The sequence below is a fragment of the Armigeres subalbatus genome, chromosome 1 (genome assembly GCF_024139115.2).
Source record: "Armigeres subalbatus isolate Guangzhou_Male chromosome 1, GZ_Asu_2, whole genome shotgun sequence".
Taxonomy (NCBI): Eukaryota; Metazoa; Arthropoda; class Insecta; order Diptera; family Culicidae; genus Armigeres; species Armigeres subalbatus.
The window spans coordinates 239,342,101-239,364,166 of NC_085139.1; the positions used below are offsets into that span (position 1 = coordinate 239,342,101).

Here is a 22,066-nt window from a genome sequence, read left to right on the forward strand (position 1 = left end):
AATTCGCTACCATGCAATGATATACGGAAAAGTTCCTCTGTTTTGTAATTAATCAAATCCGTATTTTCTCCATTGTTTTGCTTCAGTGTAATTTACAGAATTTCGTATTAAATTTGAGAGCACACAAAATTAGATTCATGTTATTCAAACCTTTTAAAGTTACAGGTTGTCTTTACGATGTTGTTTGTATTCAATATTTCGCACAAAAAAATTGGATGTCAAATTTAATGCTAATGCAAAACAAAAATATGCTAATATACCTATTTCCATAGCGAATAATTTGCTAAATTTTTAACTGTGTAGAATGAGATTTTGAATCAAATGACTTTAAATAATACAAGCATAAGTTAGATCAAAGTTCAATAGATCTACTGTGGTATTCTGCTGTACAGAATCCACACAGAATCTATTTTTAATTTCCATTACCATTATCGTTGTCGTTCCCAGTCCATCTCATCGTGGAAGTCCATTGTGTCCGTTTGTCCATGTCGTGCATCCAATGATCGTTGCATTGTTCGGTTGCCATTAAGCCGGGTCCGTTGGAACAATTTGTCAGTCGTCATCAGGCAGCCGTACGGTACGGCGCGTTCCCCAATACGCTACCGCATGGGCTGTGTATCTGACGACTGACGGGAGTTGGTGGAGGGGCTGGGAATCGTACCCGTGACCATTCGCTTGTAAGGCGAACGTGTAGCCAACTACGCTACGGGACCCCCCATCAAAGTTCAATAATAATTATCATTTTGTATTTACAGAGCCTCGCTTGCATTTCGAATTTATTTTGTTTTAGCATGATGCTTAAACTACATAACGAATTACAGCACCTACATATATATAGAAAAAAATACGGCAGCAGGATTTGCAATGGTTTTTAAATTATCTTCCTTTCCTCATTATTTATATTCAAACAATGCAAAGAGGGTTTTCGGTTTATTCGATTGTCCATACTTATCTTTGTACAAACAAAAAACAGTCACTTTGGACATTATTAAGCTTCTTCCTCGCCTTGAGCAGCATGGGGAGCTCAAATAGTGAAGTATTCCCAGTTATGAACATCTTCTATAATTTTTTTTATCTCCGGAGCGAACCAGAACTCACCATTCAGCATCCGAATGGTGAACCCGAACCAGGCCCGAACCATCGGAACAAACCATGTGCTAGCTCGGAATGAATGCTTCATCCCAAAACATGGACATGCACAGTAAAGAGCCCACCATTCGCCGGCTATCAACATTGACACTGCGCACGCCTGTGGAATGGCAGTAACTCATCCGCCCGACCGAGAACAGGACAATCGTATCCTTGGCCGCCAAACAGAGTTGGACAAACCTGCTCGCTTTCGGAACCAGCTGTTCGTCAACAGTCTTCTGCGACCTGCCGATACAGTCGGACGCGAAAGTTCCCCATACTCCGGTACGTGCGCGCGGTGTCCTTTCGGGACCTGGAGCTTTTTTTTATTTCCACATCATCTACCCGGTGGGACCGGGAGTGGCACGTTCGGGATCGTGGGTGAGGACGGGCAGCGACGGTCGGTTGAAGGGCGATTTTTCTATCGTTTCCACAGTTTTCCACCCATTTGAATCCCGGAAGGGAAACGGAAGTGTCAAGTGATTACGGCAGTGCATGGAAATTGATATTGCTGCAGCAGCCAACACGACACGAGTTCAGTGCCGCGAGAGGTTATCAGCTGCTGTGGCGATTGTTGCAGCAAGCTCCGGAAAGTGGTACATAAAAGGTTTCGCACCACCGACCGTTCGTTGGGTGGGATGGTAGTCGATTCGATAATCATATGCAGATTGAATGCGGCATGCTAGCCCAGAGGATTTAGGCAGCAATTTTCTCGCGTCATTACTTTCCGAATTTAATCGACAACAGATCTGTTTTAACGTGAAAGCTGTGTCAATCAGTGAACCAATTGTTCGGTAGCCGACTGGCAGTTTGAAACTCTGAGTCCCAAGTGAATGTAAGGGAGTGTTTGAAGAAGGACGACGTATCGGAAGGTATGTCCTTGCCGTCGGATATTGGCGATTTATTGTACGAGCGAGACAATCTTCGCGTATTACAGACCGAAATAAGTCAGATAGGCTGAGTGAGCACAGTGGTAGGCCGCCGGACAACGCTTAGCAAACATTAACAGTATTTTTATGTTCTTGAACAAATCACATTTTCAGGGGAACATAATGATTGAAGTCCATTCAACTTGGGTGATCTTATATGGATGAATTGGAACTATGAGACTTAAGATTTGCGTAACTATTGTTAGAAAAATATTCCTGGATAATTGAACGTAAGATAAGCGATGGGTGCCACAATCCTAAAAACCCGGGCAGTGTCAAGAATCCCTTGAAGATAAGTAACAATGGATGATTGTTTTTTATATTAGATAGTTGGAGCTTTGCTGATTCGCACCAATCGCCTCTCTGATTGACCTGCGATGTTTCGTTCGTTGAAAAATCCTGAAACTTATAAACGTTTTCTATATGTTCACGAAAAAAAAATCTTGTTGTTTGTCTACTGAAGTCTACGGAAGCTTTTGGGAATCCTGTAGGAATATCTAATTGTGCATCCCATAGGACTTGTACACCCAACTTGGGGTTTTTAGATTTTCTATCAATTCTGTTTAAGAATCTACCAAAACCTGTATACGAACTGGGCATGTGCGAAATTGTTAGATTCCGTAAGAATGTAAGCTCTCAAACAAATATTGTCAGAGAAGCTTACACAATTGTAATGTCTCATGCAACATTTGCATAACAATCTAACAATTTCGCATGTGCCCAGTTCTTAAACAATTTTTGGTAGATTCTTATACCGAATCATTAGAAAATCTAACAACTGCTAGTTGAATGTTGGTGTACGACTCGCAGAACTCTTTTCACAGCTTCAGATAATTTGGGGATTGACGATTTTCTCAAAATCCCTACTGACTAAAATGTATCTTCACAAACTTCATGGACACTTTACGGACCTTCAGAAACTATATTTAAATTTATAACAACATTATTGTCTTTAATTTGATTTAAGTACCTACTTTTGGTTTACTTGCAGAAATTCTGCGTGCGTAAAGCCGGCTCCATTTTGAATATGTTTGTTGCTATAATGTTATAAGCAGGAGGTCGTAGGCTCAATTTTATAGAGTGGAGCAAAGGGCTGAATTCAAAAATCTCCATTCTGTGTGATTGTCCGCTATCACTTTAACCTGCTGCTGAGATTTTTTGTGGAGTACCAGACCAATACTGCAAAAGGTCATGATTGTCATTAGACAGAGAGCAGAGCACCTTTTTCTAGGTGACCAAATGAAAGTATAGTGGGCTCTTTGATCAATTTCGCATGAAAAGCAGTCATGAAAGGATGTTGTGCTTTGTTTCAAAATTAAAATTTCTAAATTATTTTAATTGATATATGCAAAGAACAATGACTAGTCGATAAATTAATCATATTCCTTTAATCCAACAAGTTAAAAGCAGTAATAAACACAATAATAAAGCAAATATTGCAGACTTTCATGCCCTGTCACGGAACAAAAATTTGTGAGATTTTTTAGCATGCCTTTCATCTTTCGCGTTTTGATAAAGAATGAGAGGGACAGATATGTTAACATCGCGTGACATCTTCCATTGAAATTGTAAAATTGCAGTACTGCCAGACTATATTCTGAAGATATTTTATTTCCTGGTCACACTGCCGTAATCTGAAAAAGTGGTGTACACCAGTTAACGAGTGGAATTCATCGAGCTCTTTAACAGAAAAACAGAAACAACAGAAACAGATTTTCTCTTGGCCCGAAAAACACTTCCTTTGGTCTTCTCGGCACGAAAAGTCGAAACACTGCTTCAGACCCATAGCTTCACTCAAACAAAATTTCATACAAAACAAAGTTTCTCAAAGTTTCGCCTAGGAATTACCCCTACGTCTTCCTTAATCTTCTCCCCAGAAATAATTGAAATTAATTCCAGTTGCTTATAATATGGCTGCAAATCTGCGATTCCGATTACTTTTTGCCTTTCTCGTATACTAAGTATACGGTAAAGGCTATATGAAGGCCCGGAGACCCATAGTGTTATATACCAATCGACTCAGTTCGACGAATCGAGGTGATGTCTGTGTGTGTGTGTGTGTGTGTGTGTGTGTGTGTGTGTGTGTGTGTGTGTGTGTGTGTGTGTGTGTGTGTGTGTGTGTGTGTGTGTGTGTGTGTGTGTGTGTGTGTGTGTGTGTGTGTGTGTGTGTGTGTGTGTGTGTGTGTGTGTGTGTGTGTGTGTGTGTGTGTGTGTGTGTGTGTGTGTGTGTGTGTGCGCAAAACTACTCAAAAAATGTCACTCATTTTTCGGGCACTTATCCTCAACCGATTTGCTCGAAACAAGTCGCATTCGACGCAGAATCCTGCCCCATTGTTTCCTTTTTTGAAATTGGTCAGATCGGACTATGGGATCAGAAGTTATGGCCAAAATACAAATTCATACGAAAAAATCGCGTAAAAATGTCACTCATTTTTCGAGCACTTATCCTCAACCGATTTGCTCGCAACAAGTTGCATTCGACGCAGAATCCTGTCCCATTGTTTCCTATTTGAAATTGGCCAGATCGAACTATGGGATCTGAAGTTATGGCCAAAATACAAATTCATACGAAAAAATCGCGTAAAAAATGTCACTCATTTTTCGGGCACTTATCCTCAACCGATTTGCTCGCAACAAGTCGCATTCGACGCAGAATCCTGTCTCATTGTTTCCTATTTGAAATTGGTCAGATCGAACTATGGGATCAGAAGTTATGGCCAAAATACAAATTCATACGAAAAAATCGCGTAAAAAATGTCACTCATTTTTCGGGAACTTATTATCAACCGATTTACTCGCAACAAGTTGCATTCGATGCAGAATCCTGTTCTATTGTTTCCTATTTGAAATTGGCCAGATCGAACTATGGGATCGACAGTTATAGCCAAAATACAAATTCATACGAAAAAATCGCGTAAAAAATGTCACTCATTTTTCGGGCACTTATTCTTAATCGATTTGCTCGCATTAAATTGCATTCGACGCAGAATCCTGTCCCATTGTTTCCCATTTGAAATTGGCCAGATCGAACTATGGGATCGAAAGTTATGACCAAAATACAAATTCATACGAAAAAATCGCGTAAAAAATGTCACTCATTTTTCGGGCACTTATTCTTAACCGATTTGCTCGCAACAAGTTGCATTCGACGCAGAATCCTGTCCCATTATTTCCTATTTGAAATTGGCCAGATCGAACTATGGGATCGAAAGTTATGACCAAAATACAAATTCATACGAAAAAATCGCGTAAAAAATGTCACTCATTTTTCGGGTACTTATACTCTACCGATTTGCTCGCAACAAGTTGTATTCGATGTAGAATCCTGTCCCATTGTTTCCTATTCGAAATTGGTCAGATCGAACTATGGGACCAGAAATTATGGCCAAAATACAAATTCATACGAGAAAATCGCGTCAAAAATGTCACTCATTTTTCGGGAACTTATTCTCAACCGATCTGCTCGCAACAAATTGCATTCGACGCAGAATCCTGTCCCATTATTTCCTATTTGAAATTGGCTAGATCGAACTATGGGATCGAAAGTTATGATCAAAATACAAATTCATACGAAAAAATCGCGTAAAAAATCTCACTCATTTTCCGGGCACTTATCCTCAATCGATTTGCTCACAACAAGTCGCATTCGACGTAGAATCCTGTCCCGTTGTTTCCTATTGAAAATTGGCCATATCGGACTATGGGATCGAAAATTATACCATTTTTGCCTTTCTCGTATACTAAGTATACGGTAAAGACTATATGATCGCTCCAAAAACAAACTTTTTATAGAAGGCCCGGAGACCCATAGTGTTATATACCAATCGACTCAGTTCGACGAATCGAGGTGATGTCTGTGTGTGTGTGTGTGTGTGTGTGTGTATGTGTGTGTATGTGTGTGTGTATGTGTGTGTGTGTGTGTGCGCAAAACTACTCAAAAAATGTCACTCATTTTTCGGGCACTTATCCTCAACCGATTTGCTCGCAACAAGTTGCATTCGACGCAGAATCCTGTCCCATTGTTTCCTATTTGAAATTGGTCAGATCGGACTATGGGATCAGAAGTTATGGCCAAAATACAAATTTATACGAAAAAATCGCGTAAAAAATGTCACTCATTTTTTGGACACTTATCCTCAACCGATTTGCTTGCAACAAGTTGCATTTGACGCAGAATCCTGTCCCATTGTTTCCTATTTGAAATTGGTCAGATCGGACTATGGGATCAGAAGTTATGGCCAAAATACAAATTCATACGAAAAAATCGCGTAAAAAATGTCACTCATTTTTCGGACACTTATCCTCAACCGATTTGCTTGCAACAAGTTGCATTTGACGCAGAATCCTGTCCCATTGTTTCCTATTTGAAATTGGTCAGATCGGACTATGGGATCAGAAGTTATGGCCAAAATACAAATTCATACGAAAAAATCGCGTAAAAAATGTCACTCATTTTTCGGACACTTATCCTCAACCGATTTGCTCACAACAAGTTGCATTCGACGTAGAATCCTGTCCCGTTGTTTCCTATTGAAAATTGGCCATATCGGACTATGGGATCGAAAATTATACCATTTTTTATGGAAAAATCGCTAAAAAAAATGTCACTCATTTTTCAGGCACTTTTCCTCAACCGATTTGCTCGCATTAAATTGCATTCGACGCGACGAAATTTTGTTATGCCTATGAACAAATATGAAAAAAAAAAACAATGTTATGAAAACTCATATGTGAATATGTACGTTATGTGGAAGATATTGATTTGAAAAATGTATTGGAGGTAACCACTTTCCCTTCGATGGGACTCGAACCCATGACCCTACAGTACGCTAGACTGGTGCTTTAACCAACTAAGCTACGAAGGGCCTCCGTCGGCCTTCGCAACCTAGCGGCTACTGAACGAGCTCGAGATTCCCAAAATTGGACGCATAGTCAAATCAAATGGATTGCGAGTGATTTGACTATGCGTCCAATTTTGGGAATCTCGAGCTCGTTCAGTAGCCGCTAGGTTGCAAAGGCCGACGGGGGTCCTTTGTAGCTTAGTTGGTTAAAGCACCAGTCTAGCGTACTGTAGGGTCATGGGTTCGAGTCCCATCGAAGGGAAAGTGGTTACTTCCAAATCAATATCTTCCACATAACGTACATATTCACATATGAGTTTTCATAACATTGTAAATTAACGTCCAAGTCGAGTGGTTTAATCCCCGGAAATAGGCAATTACCTTTGATTGAACTGATGAAAAATTAGACCAATCCACATATTGGTGTTATTTTAGATTATTTCAAACCTTTTGAACGAACGAGAAAGGCACCATCACCGCTAGGTGGATTAATCTGGGTTTTTTATTGGTATTAATTTCGTAACAATAAATTTGGGTATTCTTATAAAACACGGCTGACTGCTATGGACTGGATACCAATTTCATACGTATGTCAAAAGAGCATTAAGAGCAGTAAATAGAGAGATTAATTAACTCGGATACCAGAGGCTTTGAAGTAGGCCGTGTAGGCCTTAAGCACACGGTACCCAACACAAAATAAGCGAAAGCAAAGCGAGAATCATTACTTCTCGGGGGGGACTGCCTACGTTTACGGGATTCTGTTTTTTCGCACTTGTATAATACAAGTTTGATAATTTCGTTTTCTTGGCTTGTTATGATTCGGAACCGGTTTTGCCTTTCTTTTACCGTGGTTATCTATTGAGAGCGATTTCACCAAAACCTGAGCAGGATCAAGTACAACAGGAAACATATGTCAACGAGAGTTTTCGAATCTAAATCTGTTAATTAAAGCTGTTCCTATTAACGAATTTCTTTCGGATTCCAACCGATTCTTAACAGCGTGCACAAATGTGGTTATGGTGTGTCAACCTTCAAGCTAGAAATATTTTATTTTTAGTAACTTTCATGTTTACATTTTTAGTTTTTTTGCACACAAAATCGGTCTTCCAATATTTTTAGGTAGGAACAATTGTGAATTTAAGTAGCAACAAATTTAGTTCATAGGCATAATCGAATTCTATTTCTAAAAGTAGCAAAGAGTTTTATATATCAAAGAATAAATTTTAGAATTGATAATTTTACCACTCCAATGGCTGCTGCTTTTCGCGTCTTTTCTCGCTGCTCATTGGCACAAAAAGACATGAAAGATGGAATTGGAGACGTCATTCGACGTGGACGGTTTCCGTAATCACCGGTTATCAAGAATTGTTCGTCGGCGCTGTGGTAGATCTGTCGAAGCAGGGCTGCCAGCATGCACATCCTCCTCCCCGTAACACTGGTCTGCGGATGATCCGGGTCCAGTTTTACCAACCGGCGCCACATCCAATATAGCTAACCTTGAGACTGGTCTGCGAATAATACCCCCATTAGTTTTTTGTACCTTCGGTTATCGGAGTTAATCCAGGCTAGCACCGTACTGGAGTCTGACCAAAACCATCTTCGATCTATCTGTATGGAATGACCATCAACGACCATGTGCATCTGGTGCACACCTAACACGGCTGCTTGAAGCTCCAGACGAGGGACAGATATTGGTTTAATAGGAGCCACCTTAGTTTTGGCAGCCACAAGGGAACAATCCACTTGCTTTCGTTGATTTACTATTCTAAAATAGGCGACCGCTGCATACGCCTCTTCGCTTGCGTCAACAAATATATGAAGCTGCACACGGTAGTAGTGTTGGGATGTAGCTCGCAGGAAGTAGCAACGTGTTATACATAACTGTTGTATTATTTTCAGCAATTCTACCCTTGCTTGCCAGCGAGGTTGGATGTTTGCGTTGATTTGGTGGTCCCATTGAATACTGCTGCGCCAGATACTTTGAAGTATAATCTTACCCTGAACTGTGAATATGGCCAACAGTCCTAGAGGGTCGTAGAAGCTCATAAGGCACTTAAGAACTTGTCGTTTAGTTGGTGAAGTTCCTGTTGATATTACTCTCTGAATGTCGTCGCTCATTTTCGTTGAGAAGTAGATCTTCAAATATTAGTCCCAGAACTCGTTCGGAATTGTCGCTTTGAGGCAAGTCAAGGCTACGTACATCAGAAGCTCTATCTCCTCCCACGCTGTCCATTACTAGGCGACTGTTTGACTGGAACTTACGGATATTAAACCCACCATTGGCATGAATCATCTGTACTTCTTGTATAACTTTAGCAGCTTCTTCAGCATCTTCGAAACTTTCCAACAGGTCGTCAACATAATGGTTTTTTATTATGCTTTGAAGCGCGCGCGGATACTCCTGGGCAAATTCCATGGCGTTTTTATTTTTAATGAATTGTACTGAGGCCGGTGAACATGTCGAACCGAAGGTCGCTACGTTCATCAGGAAGACTTCTGGGACAGCAGTAGAGTTGTTTCTCCAGAGAAACCGCTGGGCATGACGATCTTCCAGCAATATCCGCAGAAACGGCCACGGCGAATTGCCGGAATCGGAACAACACCGCAGGTAACGAAGTTAACTGGTCAGGGCCTTTTAGGAGCATGTCCCAGTAGCACAGTTCTGACCGATTTGGTTGCCGCAACTCCAATGTGACTCGATTCGGTCACGTATGAGTCACAGAAACTTGTGTATGACAAGTGTGCTGCTCGGGTGTCGTCTAGCAATACTCCGTGTGATTTGGCAGCTGCATCCCATATCAGCAGGGGGGAAGCAGGGACTATGTCCAAGGGCTTGACGATCCCTCCCCAGGCCATCTGCGAGTTGTGGGGCTTGCCTAGGATGTGGTGGGGTTTGACAGTGGGCCCTGTTAAACCTCTATAAAAAGCTGCATGTATCCGCAAGAAGGCCCCACCAAAGCGACCGTGTGCCGCTCAAAGCGCACAAGCCCAAGTCCTGGTGTTAGGTGGGACGCTAAACAGCCCTGACACGACGGCCCTCCGACGAGACAGGAGGTTTGCGCAGGCCCAAAAGGCCGCCTAGAAAACCAATCATTACGAACAATATAAGAGATAATGCGACTCGATATAATCGGCAAAGACCTAGGCGACGAATACAGGATCACGATTGGAAGCTTGGAACATGGAACTGCAAGTCGCTAGGTTTCGCAGGTTGCGACAGGATGATCTACGATGAATTACATCCCCGCAACTTCGACGTCGTGGCACTGCAGGAGATTTGCTGGACAGGACAGAAAGTGTGGAAAAGCGGGCATCGAGCAGCTACCTTCTACCAAAGCTGTGGCACCACCAACGAGCTGGGAACCGGCTTCATAGTGCTGGGTAAGATGCGCCAACGCGTGATTGAGTGACAGCCAATCAACGCAAGGATGTGCAAGCTGAGGATTAAAGGCCGTTTCTTCAACTATAGCATCATCAACGTGCACTGCCCACACGAAGGGAGACCCGACGATAAAAAAAGAAGCGTTCTACGCACAGCTGGAGAAGACATACGATAGATGCCCACTGCGGGACGTTAAAATCGTCATCGGTGACACGAACGCACAGGTAGGAAGGGAGGAAATGTATAGACTGGTCATCGGACCGGATAGTCTGCACACCGTATCGAATGACAACGGCCAACGATGCATAAACTTCGCAGCCTCCCGCGGAATGGTAGTCCGAAGCACCTTCTTCCCCCGCAAAAATATCCACAAGGCCACATGGAGATCACCTAACCAAGAAACGGAAAACCAAATCGACCACGTTCTAATCGACGGTAAATTCTTCTCCGACATCACGAACGTCCGCACTTACCGCAGTGTGAATATTGAATCCAACCACTACCTCGTTGCAGTATGCCTGCGCTCAAAACTCTCGACGGTGAACAACACGCGTCGAAGTCGGACGCCGCGGCTTAACATTGGGCGGCTACAAGACGGTAGACTAGCCCAAGAATACGCGCAGCAGCTGGAAGTGGCACTCCCAACGGAAGAGCAGCTAGGCGCAGCGTCTCTTGAAGATGGCTGGAGAGATATTCGATCCGCCATTGGTAGCACCGCAACCGCTGCACTTGGCACGGTGCCCCCGGATCAGAGAAACGACTGGTATGACGGCGAATGTGAGCAGTTAGTGGAAGAGAAGAATGCAGCATGGGCGAGATTGCTGCAACACCGCACGAGGGCGAACGAGGCACGATATAAACAGGCGTGGAACAGACAAAACTCGATTTTCCGGAGGAAAAAGCGCCAGCAGGAAGATCGAGACCGTGAAGAGACGGAGCAACTGTACCGCGCTAATAACACACGAAAGTTCTGTGAGAAGTTAAACCGTTCACGTAAGGGCCACGTGCCACAGCCTGATATGTGTAAGGACATAAACGGAAACCTTCTTACGAACGAGCGTGAGGTGATCCAAAGGTGGCGGCAGCACTACGAAGAACACCTGAATGGCGATGTGGCAGACGAAGATGACGGTATGGTGATGGACCTGGGAGAACGCGCGCAGGACATAATCTTACCGGCTCCGAATCTCCAGGAAATCCAGAAGGAGATTGGCCGGCTGAAGAACAACAAAGCCCCTGGGGTTGACCAACTACCAGGAGAGCTATTTAAACACGGTGGTGAGGCACTGGCTAGAGCACTGCACTGGGTCATTACCAAGATTTGGGAGGAGGAAGTTTTGCCTCAGGAGTGGATGGAAGGTGTCGTGTGTCCCATCTACAAAAAGGGCGATAAGCTGGATTGTAGCAACTACCGTGCAATCACATTGCTGAACGCCGCCTAGAAGGTTCTTCTTCTTCTTCTTCTTATTGGCATTACATCCCCACACTGGGACAGAGCCGCCTCGCAGCTTAGTGTTCATTAAGCACTTCCACAGTTATTAACTGCGAGGTTTCTTAGCCAAGTTACCATTTTTGCATTCGTATATCATGAGGCTAACACGATGATACTTTTATGCCCAGGAAAGTCGAGACAATTTCCAATCCGAAAATTGCCTAGACCGACACCGGGAATCGAACCCAGCCACCCTCAGCATGGTCTTGCTTTGTAACCGCGCGTCTTACCGCACGGCTAAGGAGGGCCCCGCCTACAAGGTACTATCCCAAATTTTATGCCGTCGACTAGCACCAACTGCAAGGGAGTTCGTGGGGCAGTACCAGGCGGGTTTTATGGGCGAACGCTCCACCACGGACCAGGTGTTCGCCATTCGCCAAGTACTGCAGAAGTGCCGCGAATACAACGTGCCCACACATCATCTATTCATCGACTTCAAAGCCGCATATGATACAATCGATCGGGACCAGCTATGGCAGCTTATGCACGAACACGGATTTCCGGATAAACTGACACGGTTGATCAAAGCGACGATGGATCGGGTGATGTGCGTAGTTCGAGTTTCAGGGGCATTCTCGAGTCCCTTCGAAACCCGCAGAGGGTTACGGCAAGGTGATGGTCTTTCGTGTCTGCTATTCAACATCGCTTTGGAAGGGGTAATACGAAGAGCAGGGATTAACACGAGTGGTACAATTTTCAATAAGTCCGTCCAGCTATTTGGCTTCGCCGACGACATAGATATTATGGCACGTAACTTTGAGAAGATGGAGGAAGCCTACATCAGACTGAAGAGGGAAGCGAAGCGGATCGGACTAGTCATCAACACGTCGAAGACGAAGTACATGATAGGAAGGAATGATAGGTTTGCATCGGTGGTGACGAAATCGAGGTGGTAGAAGAATTTGTGTACTTGGGCTCACTGGTGACTGCCGAAAATGACACCAGCAGAGAAATTCGGAGACGCATAGTGGCTGAAAATCGTACATACTTTAAACTCCGCAAGACGCTCCGATCGAATAGAGTTCGCCGCCGTACCAAACTGACAATCTACAAAACGCTCATTAGACCGGTAGTCCTCTACGGACACGAGACCTGGACGATGCTCGTGGAGGACCAACGCGCACTCGGAGTTTTCGAAAGGAAAGTGCTACGTACCATCTATGGTGGGGTGCAGATGGCGGACGGTACGTGGAGGAGGCGAATGAACCACGAGTTGCGTCAGCTGTTGGGAGAACCATCCATCGTTCACACCGCGAAAATCGGACGACTGCGGTAGGCCGGGCACGTAGCCAGAATGTCGGACAGTAACCCGGTGAAAATGGTTCTCGACAACGATCCGACGGGCACAAGAAGGCGAGGTGCGCAGCGGGCAAGGTGGATCGATCAGGTGGAAGATGACTTGCGGACCCTCCGTAGTAGACTGCGTGGTTGGCGACGTGTAGCCATGGACCGAGCCGAATGGAGAAGACTCTTATATACCGCACAGGCCACTTCGGCCTTAGTCTGAATAAATAATAAATAATCCCATATCATACGGATTATTCGTTTTTTTTTTTTGGTTAAGCCCTACACCCAAAGGGTTGTAGGACAAAAGGTCGAAAGTAAAAAGGTCGAATGACAAAAGGTCCAAGGTCAAAAGGTCGCCCGAGTAGCACACTTATCACATATCAGTCACTGTGGCTCATATGCGACCAAATCCAGTCACATTGGAGTTGCTGCAAACAAATTGATTTGAACTGTGCTACTAGGGCGAAAGGACAAAGGGCCAAAGGGTCAAAAGGTCGAAGGGACAAAAGGCCGAAACAAAAAAAAACTGCGTCAAAAGGTCGAAGGACGAAAGGTCGAAAAGACAAAAGGTCTTTCTTTTTTCTTCCTTTTTTCTTAAATCTTCTTCCTTTTTCCTTATATTCTCTTCCTTCTTCCTTTTTCCTTCTCACTTCATATGCTTCCTTCTTTCAATTATTTTTCCTTTTCACTTCTTTCTTCCTTCCTCCTACCATATTTAATCTTCTCTATTACTAACTTCTTTCTTTTTTCTTCTTTCTTTCCTTCTTCTTTCTTCCTTCTTTCCACATTCTTTCTTCCTTATTTTTACCTTCTTTCTTTCTACTTGCTTTCTTCTTTCTGTCTTCTTTTTTCATCTTTTTTCTCCTGTCTTCCTTCATTCTTCCTTATTTCTTCTTTCTTTCTTCTTTCTCTCTCTCCCCTTTTTTCTTTCTTTTTGTTTCCCGTTTTTCATCTTTTTTTATTTTCACTTTCTTCTTTTTTTCATTCTTTACTTTTTCTTTTTTGCTTCTTTCTTCTTTTTTCTTCCTTCTTTCTTCCTTTCTTCTTTTCTTCCGTTTTTCTTCTTTCTTTTTTCCGTCTTTCGTTTTCTTCCTTCGTTCCTTCTTTCTTTCTTCGTTCCTCCTTCTTCCTTTCTTTCGTTTTTATTCCGTCTTCATTCCTTCTTTCCACCTTCTTTCTTCCTCCTTTTTTCTTTTTTTCCCTTTTTTCTTTATTTTTCCTCCTTTCTTCTTTTTTTCTTCTCTCTTCCTCTCTTTCTATTTTTCATCCTACTTTCTTTTTTCTTTCTTCTTTCTTTCCTTTTTTCTTCCTTCTTCCTTCATTCTTCTATTTTCCTTTTATCTTCCTTCCTTCTTCCTTCTTTTTTCCTTCTTCCGTCTTCTTCTTCTTTCTCTCTTTGTTCTTTTTTCCTCTTCTGTTCATTTTCTTTATTACTATGTATTTTTTCTCCTTTATTAATGTAGCCTTTCAACAAGTATTAATCGATTTGCTTCACTACATTGGAATTTAAATCTGGTTGTCTAGCCATGCGTCGTTCCAGGCATTCCAACCGCTTCATGGCCATTCCGTAGCTGTCAGGTAACTTGAACTTATCGAACCGCCACAGTAGCCGATCTCGAATCTGGAGTCAATCCTTCTTGCCGTGGTTTCTAGCAAGTTGCTAGCTCTCCTGTCGTCCTCCGACATCAAAAAAGCCTTTCACCAAATCGTGTATCTTATGATCCGATGAACACTCGCAGGAATGGTAGTTCAGTGATGCTTCTGTTGACCGGGCTCGTCCGCCGTTGATGCACCATCCTATACGTGTTTTCACCGCTATGGGTTCGTTCACTCGACCTTCCTTGGTTTTCAATGGGACAGTCAATCGAAGGTTATCAACTCCTACCAGCAAACGTGGTTCCGCGTCTGAATAGCTGCTTATTGGAATTCAACGCAAATGCGTATACTTGTTAGCCAGCCGACTAGCGTTTAGGCTTTGACAGGGGAGACTGAGCGCCTTCACCGTACGTACCTCGTTCAACGGGAAGTGACGTTGATTTTCCGCAACTATTGATAATCTTACTGTTTGAGAACCATTCTCAGTCCGCGCCAGTCCATAGTTTCTGTAGACCTAACTGGGCCCGTTTCGATGCGGTTGATGATCGGGAACTGGAGCTGGTAGCGACGGAAGTATCGATGGAAGGGACACATTTACTGCAGTTCCATGCGCGATCTTCCACAGAGTGAGTGACGCATACACACGACATATGCCACCATGCCCCACAGCAATCACATTGCACCAGATCGTCTACAGTATTCGGTCGGTCACATTTTACGCAACTACTCTCTCCTGACTGTGGTGTTGTTCCTATTAACGAATTTCTTTCGGATTCCTACCGATTCTTAACAGCGTGCACAAATGTGGTTGTGGTGTGTCAAGCTTCAAGCTTGAAATATTTTATTTTTAGTAACTTTCATGTTTACATTTTTAGTTTTTTTGCACTTACAAAATCGGTCTTCCAATAATTTTAGGTAGGAACAATTGTGAATTTAGGTAGCAACAAATTTAGTTCATAGGCATAATCGAAATCTATTTCTAAAAGTAGCAAAGAGTTTTATATATCAAAGAATAAATTTTAGAATTGATAATTTTACCACTCCAATCTCGCTGCTAATTGGCACGAAATGACGAAATGACATGAAAGATGGAATTGGAGGCGTCATTCGACGTGAACACGAACAGCAAATACATCGGTTCAGTCTGATTGCGATAAACTGCCAAGAGCCAATCAATTCTGAAAAGTTTTAAAGTTATTGCAAAACAACCTACCGATTATATTTGCAGCAGTATGATTGGTACAAAATCCTGCTACGGTGCATAAAGTACTTGCTCTTGCCTGGGATATAATAATTATATAAAGTCGGACTCATCATGCCAGGAAAACATAACGAGTAAAATCCACATGACGTTTTCATTAGTGCAATGAACTCGTCGGATCCTTTGATAAATTCACTCAACTTAGGTAACCATCTTCAAAATAAATCTAATCTTTAATATTCAAGCATGTTAAAAGTTTTTTTATTGACTGTAAGTTTCTGCGGTACAACAGATTCGAGGGAAGGGAATATTTCAATCGATCTTGAACAAATAAATGATGATATTGTTATTTTTTAAGATGTCCATGTTGCAGTATACTTGTACATCTTGAAGCCTTCATTACATGGAGCTCGTATAGCTTTCATGGAGCTTTATATTTTATTCTCATAACTTGTTTTAAGGGTTAAGAGTATGAACCAATTTTGAAAATCCTTCAAAGTCAACCAGTTAAGCTTGTAACTGCAAAGGCCTGTATTTCATGGAGCGAATTAGAACATCTGTACTACTCAGTACAAAACACAGTTTTCTAGCTTGATTTCTGCGCCATAATAAAATAAACATCAATAGACTGCTGTGTACATGCTAAGTTTGTAATAAAATCGGATATATTCCATGGAGATCAAAGAGTTATATTCCAGAGAGTTCGGGGACCTTAGACGAAATAATGACCTGCAAAACATGCCCACGATTTGTCTCCCGCTTTGAGGCAACGAAATCACTTGTCGACAGCGGTGGTTGATAGAGGCTGACTGGACGTGGACATACATACCACTCAGTCACGGCATACAAAAACAAAGCACTATCGACACGTACGTAAACATCAATTTTCACTGTAAACAATTGACGTCACTACTATCGCTGCTCGAGATGAAGCAAGCCAACGCTCTACGATTGAGTTTGGCCTTCTTTTGCACTCGTTCATTCTGCGATACCAATCACGTCACTTTTGAACTGTCATTCAAGGTACGAGCCTACCTTGATTCTGTATACCGTGCATACCAGTCATCTTTCAGCTTACCTACTTTGATTATTTTTATTTGGCGTCTGTGACCGGTAACTTCATCGCGACAATCTGCGTCCCCTGCGGTCCTGTTCGTAGGTGGTCGGACGCCTTTGCTACCAGCACTCTACCCTGGTGCTTGATGGTCGAGGTGATTTTTTCCACTGTCGTGACTACGTCCAGCTGCTCACATTATTGGTCACCAGCCCTCACATTTACACCCTCACCTAGAACTTCCTGGGATAGTGCTTCTTATAAGATACCGCCAGCTTGTGAGCTATTCTTAGGACAATGAGAATCTCGCCGCTCTTGTCCGCCTTATGCTACGAATCATTTTAGCGAGGGTTGCTAGCTTCTCAGCCCTACGCATTGCCTTGAGCACGTCGGCAGCGCTCTTTATCATTTTTATAAGCAGTGCTTATGGCTCCGGGATATGCGATCACGTGATAATCTTCTGTTACAGTAAATTCATCTGCATGTCATTTGACTAATTTGTTCATAACTTTCTTTAGAAGCCAAATTTTTTGCATAATTTTAGATGTACTCATGCTTGAGTAGGGCTATATTTTTGCCCAAGGGTACATTGCTCTAAATATAACATCTTAGGCTAGAGAGTTAAAACTCTCCAAAATGTCACGTGTCATTTGACATAATGTCATTTGAATGACATTTTGCATCCCACGCCCCAGATTACATATTTACAGCAATGTCTTGTTAAACAAAGTTGTAGGCACATTTAAGCGCTATAAGTTCGTCATACATCATGAATTGATAGCTACCTTCTGGAAAAAGTTTTGGAGAAAATATACAAACGAATGCAAATGACATTTTACAACACTGCTTCTGTACATCTGTACAGAATCTACATCATACAGATCTTCTGTTTGCACCATCGAGTGCAGTGTTGAACAACAAATTCGAAAACACGTCACTTTGCTTCAATTAATCTAAGGTTACAAAATAGGTTGATTTTAACCCATCAAGAATTGCGTTCATTAGATCTGGTTCTTGTTCAGATGAAATATTTACTGCTGATTGCCATCCTTTTTGCAGTAGCAAAGAACACAAGTCGCTAACCGTTACCGTTGGTATTGAATGAAAGATTTCCTTACCAATGATATTAAATTAAGACATTTTCTTTCTGGATCTTGTTTGACCGTTTGAATCTCTGATAAACATATCTTTATGTCACGTAATCGGACTAATCGTTCATTGGCTAATTGATGTCATATTCATTTTCTCTATTTGTTCCGTTCTTGATAGTTGAAGTAGTTTTGGTAGACCACCTCTCCCGGGTTGGGATAACTGCATTGAGCTGAAGGAACTGCCTTGTCGATGCTGACTCTGTGCTGCATTGTCCGGTAACATAGTACACAGACCCTGTTGGAAGCCATCTTTCTGTTTAATGCCTGTAGTCTTTATTCGGTTTCTATAAGATGGAATATGAACCGAGCGGCTCGGTATATCAATTCGGGTTTCTCGTTTTTGTTAACCAACTTCGACATTCAATACTACACGCATCTACTTGCTTTTAATTTTTCTTCTGTTCAAAATTTTGCATATAAATTATAAATTAAATATAAATATATATTTATTTAACTTAAAAAATTAGCAAAAATTGACAATCGAAAAGCTAATTTGCAATATGTAGATATCTTTGTACAAATTGGACAGCTTTTCATACATTGATAATAACAAGATTCGGTGCTAGCAAAATAAGTGCATTAATCACCCAAAGGCATTTTTTTCGGAAATTCTTTCTCAGAATTGTCCCAGAATAGAATTCGTCGTATCCACTTGTTGCAAAAAAGTCACTCTATATTCAATCAATTTGAAAAACGAGAGGTTTATAGCCATTAAAAGGCCTCCAGAAGAAATGATTATGGATAATTGGCCAATATGTCTCTGCCTCGAGAAGTATTTTTCCCAGAAACTCATCGACTTTAGCGAACATGGTACGCCTGCAACAGATATACATCGCTTCTCTGATCACGGACGAGGCAAACGCTTGTTAGCAGTCACTTGAAACATTTTGACAACTCGATAGTAGTATTGAAAACAAACGTTCATTTTGTAATATCGCTGTGCCACCACGACAACCATTACGAATAGACTTAATGAATTTGCTACTTAAGTAAAAATGAAATTTTGAGTTTTGTCCGGCGTCCGGTCACTGTGCCATCGCCACGCGATCCGCGAGGAGCAACAGTGCAAAGAAAAGGTATTTTGTGCCCCCCCTCCAGGAATAGAAAAGAAAAGCCATACTCCCCCGCTGGGATACGAATTGATCAATTCGTCCGTGCAAAAGTTGCTGAATCCGTTTGCGGTGTATTCTTCCATTCGTTTGTTGGGTTCGGCTCCCCCAGGAGCAAGTGAAAAGTGATTCAAGCTGTGAAAGTGGGATTGAATTCCGGATTTAGATATTGACATATCAGAGCATATCAGCGTAGCAGCGGCAAGATGTTTTGGATTCTACGGCGGACCGGAGCGGTCAATTTCTTCAACTCAATCAATAACAACTATGCGGTCAAGGGAGGGTCTGGATCCGGCAGCAATTCAGGTGAGTAACTTCAGTTTAAAATTTTGTCTTAAAAATAACATTTGACCTAATTTTACTTTTCAATCACTCAAAATTCAAAATTTTTATTTAATTTGCATATCAATTAAATACGTAAACCCAGAGCCTTTAAAACCAAAATTTTCATGTTTTGGTTATAATTACAAAGGATTTTTTTTGTTAAAAATAAACTTAATGGAAGACCTTCAATGTGACCCAACATGTTAAGTAGTATAACCTTGTAAAATTAATAAAAGAATTGAAAAGGATGATATGCATGCCATCACAAAGCGTTTCCTCAATGAATAATAAATTTGTCTCAAAGTAGACTACCGCGCATTTAAAAAACAATAAAAATGTGTATCAACGTTGTTAATATCTACATAGCAGCACCTAGTGAATGGCACAACGATGTACCCAACTCAGATATTATCTACAATGTTGCAAGTTTTTCCTAGAACATGTTCCCAGAAAATGCTCCATGAGATGTACAGAGCAGTTCCTGTTGCCATGTGTACCAAACATATTATTCTACCCAGCCACTCGCCAGCAGATGGGTCCAGTACACATGTTGGAAATTTAGCTTTTCGCCGCACAATATTTCTACTATACTGGCATAACTCTGACACAACTAGATCCATGGCTAAAAGCCACCGAAATATAAAAAATACAAAATCGCCAACTACCCTGAACGAATAAAAAAATTAAGTTGACTATGCACGAGCGAACATAATCCTTACCGGGGGTAGCACGATATGCAACTTGGAGCAATTTGTCCATTAACGATATTAAAATGAATGGGCATGCTACCAGAGCAGATGACGACTTAGAGGAAACCCCCTCCTGCCATACTATGAAGGTCGTAAACTAAAAGGAAAAAAAACTTTTCCGTCGGTATGCAACCTACTGACTGGCTGGAAAAGGTATTCACCACAGTTTGCGGAGATCTAAATCAAAGCATAAAAAGAAGGTTTCCAACCGCCGGACATGATTCGATGGTTTTGGTATATGCGAAAGCACAAAAGAAAAACGTCGGTAGGTAGTTGCTAAATTAAACAGATTCACTGCGGGGTGATGGTAAATGAAATCACTACAAAAAAGCCACCTTGGCATACACGTGCTTTTTCTTTGGCATGTTTTTTAACTGGAGTACGGGCTGATAGCAGATTTTTTTGCCAACTGCGTAGGACAACTCTAGCTAAGAGCTAAGAGTATCATTAGATGACGTTAAAATAATGGCGGATTACTCTATTTCATTCATTTGTGAGCCTTGAGAAATGTGAAGAATATTCACCACGGAATCACTTACAGGGTGTCTGCAAATTATCCGTACAGATTTTGATAGTTTGCTTCTACAAATCAAAAACAGACAATAATGGACTGAATAAGTAGCCATATGGGCCTAACAACTCAGCAGGCTGTAACAGATATATATTCTGAGAACACTGAGCGTCATTTCATGTATATAAAAAAAATTCTTTGTGAATGCTTTCGTGAGTGCTTGCCTTCCTACTCACCCGATTTGGATTGAATTTATCATTCGGTATGGTCTATCTTGAAATCAACAGCCATCAAAACACCGAACATATTATCGAGACATTTGAAATCATGTCACAATAGTCAAAAATGTGTGAAAAGCCATCGTGATTTTTTTCCAACACGATCAAAGGCGTACAGCTCAGGATACAGGGGTCATTTTAATGTGAATAAATTCAGCTTGGTTTATGTAATCTTATTATAATAACATGTAATGCTTGCTGGTTCTTTAATTTATTCCAAAAAATATTTAAAAACCTTGTAACTACCTCCTATGACGGCGTCCGTACGCCTGTGGAGGGGACGTCCTTACGTCCTCCTACTTGCTCTCTTTGATTTTGGGGTTCTCAGGGTCGCCTAGACACCTGCTCAGGAGAACACACGAACCTTATCTCAAACGAAGTGGACGTAACAAGGACGAGTCAACGAACATGCGTGAAATTGAGGGAAAAAAGTAAAGAAATATGGTACATTTTATAGCATTTTATATTTAATTTTTTCTGAATCGATTTAGGGTTAGTGATTAAGGTTAGTATTGGTGCGGCCGATCGGAAACGTTGGGGCCCTTAGATGACATGCGAGAAATGTTCACATACCTTGCCTGCATACTTTTGGTTTCTTAGCTCACGGTCTTGGCAGCAGGATCGGGTTCGGTTTGACGTGTCCGGAAGGCGGTGCTGGAATTCTCCGCCAGATGACGACCAGGTATGGCATTGAGTCGGTAACGGATGACAACTGGACGATGGGAGTTGTTTTGCCGCCGGAGGGCAACTCGGCTCCAACCGATGCAAGATGAGTATGCTGAGGCACGCTGGTACCACGAACGGAAGACTGATGGAGGTAATTGTTGGCCTCGTTGGCGATTTAGTCCACTTGCGAACGCTCTTCTCCGCTCTTCCGTGGGAAGATAACGGTGGTGTGTCTGGTAACGATCGGGCCCAGGCTGGCCGATTGCGACGAGCGGCCGCAGTTGAGGTTATTGTTGCGAAGTGGATCCAGGTCACGTTCGGGCGCTAGCTTGTTCCAGCCGAGAGAGGGTGGCAAAGGCCTTGCGAGA

General features: G+C 42.1%; 1 protein-coding gene across 3 annotated transcripts in view; it reads left to right on the forward strand.

The window, feature by feature from the left end:
* Nucleotides 1-1,392: 1,392 nt before the first annotated feature.
* Nucleotides 1,393-22,066, forward strand: part of LOC134212017 (transcription factor mef2A) — a 356,530-nt gene continuing 335,856 nt past the window's right edge. Inside the window, exons 1-2 of one of the 3 annotated variants that reach the window (XM_062689518.1) lie at nt 1,393-1,413; nt 19,160-19,476. In XM_062689518.1, coding sequence (XP_062545502.1) covers nt 19,377-19,476 — 100 coding nt within the window. In that variant the 5' untranslated portion in view covers nt 1,393-1,413; nt 19,160-19,376. Of the gene's footprint in view, nt 2,001-19,159; nt 19,477-22,066 lie in introns of all 3 variants that reach the window. The other 2 variants (XM_062689510.1, XM_062689500.1) reach the window with 2 other exon arrangements.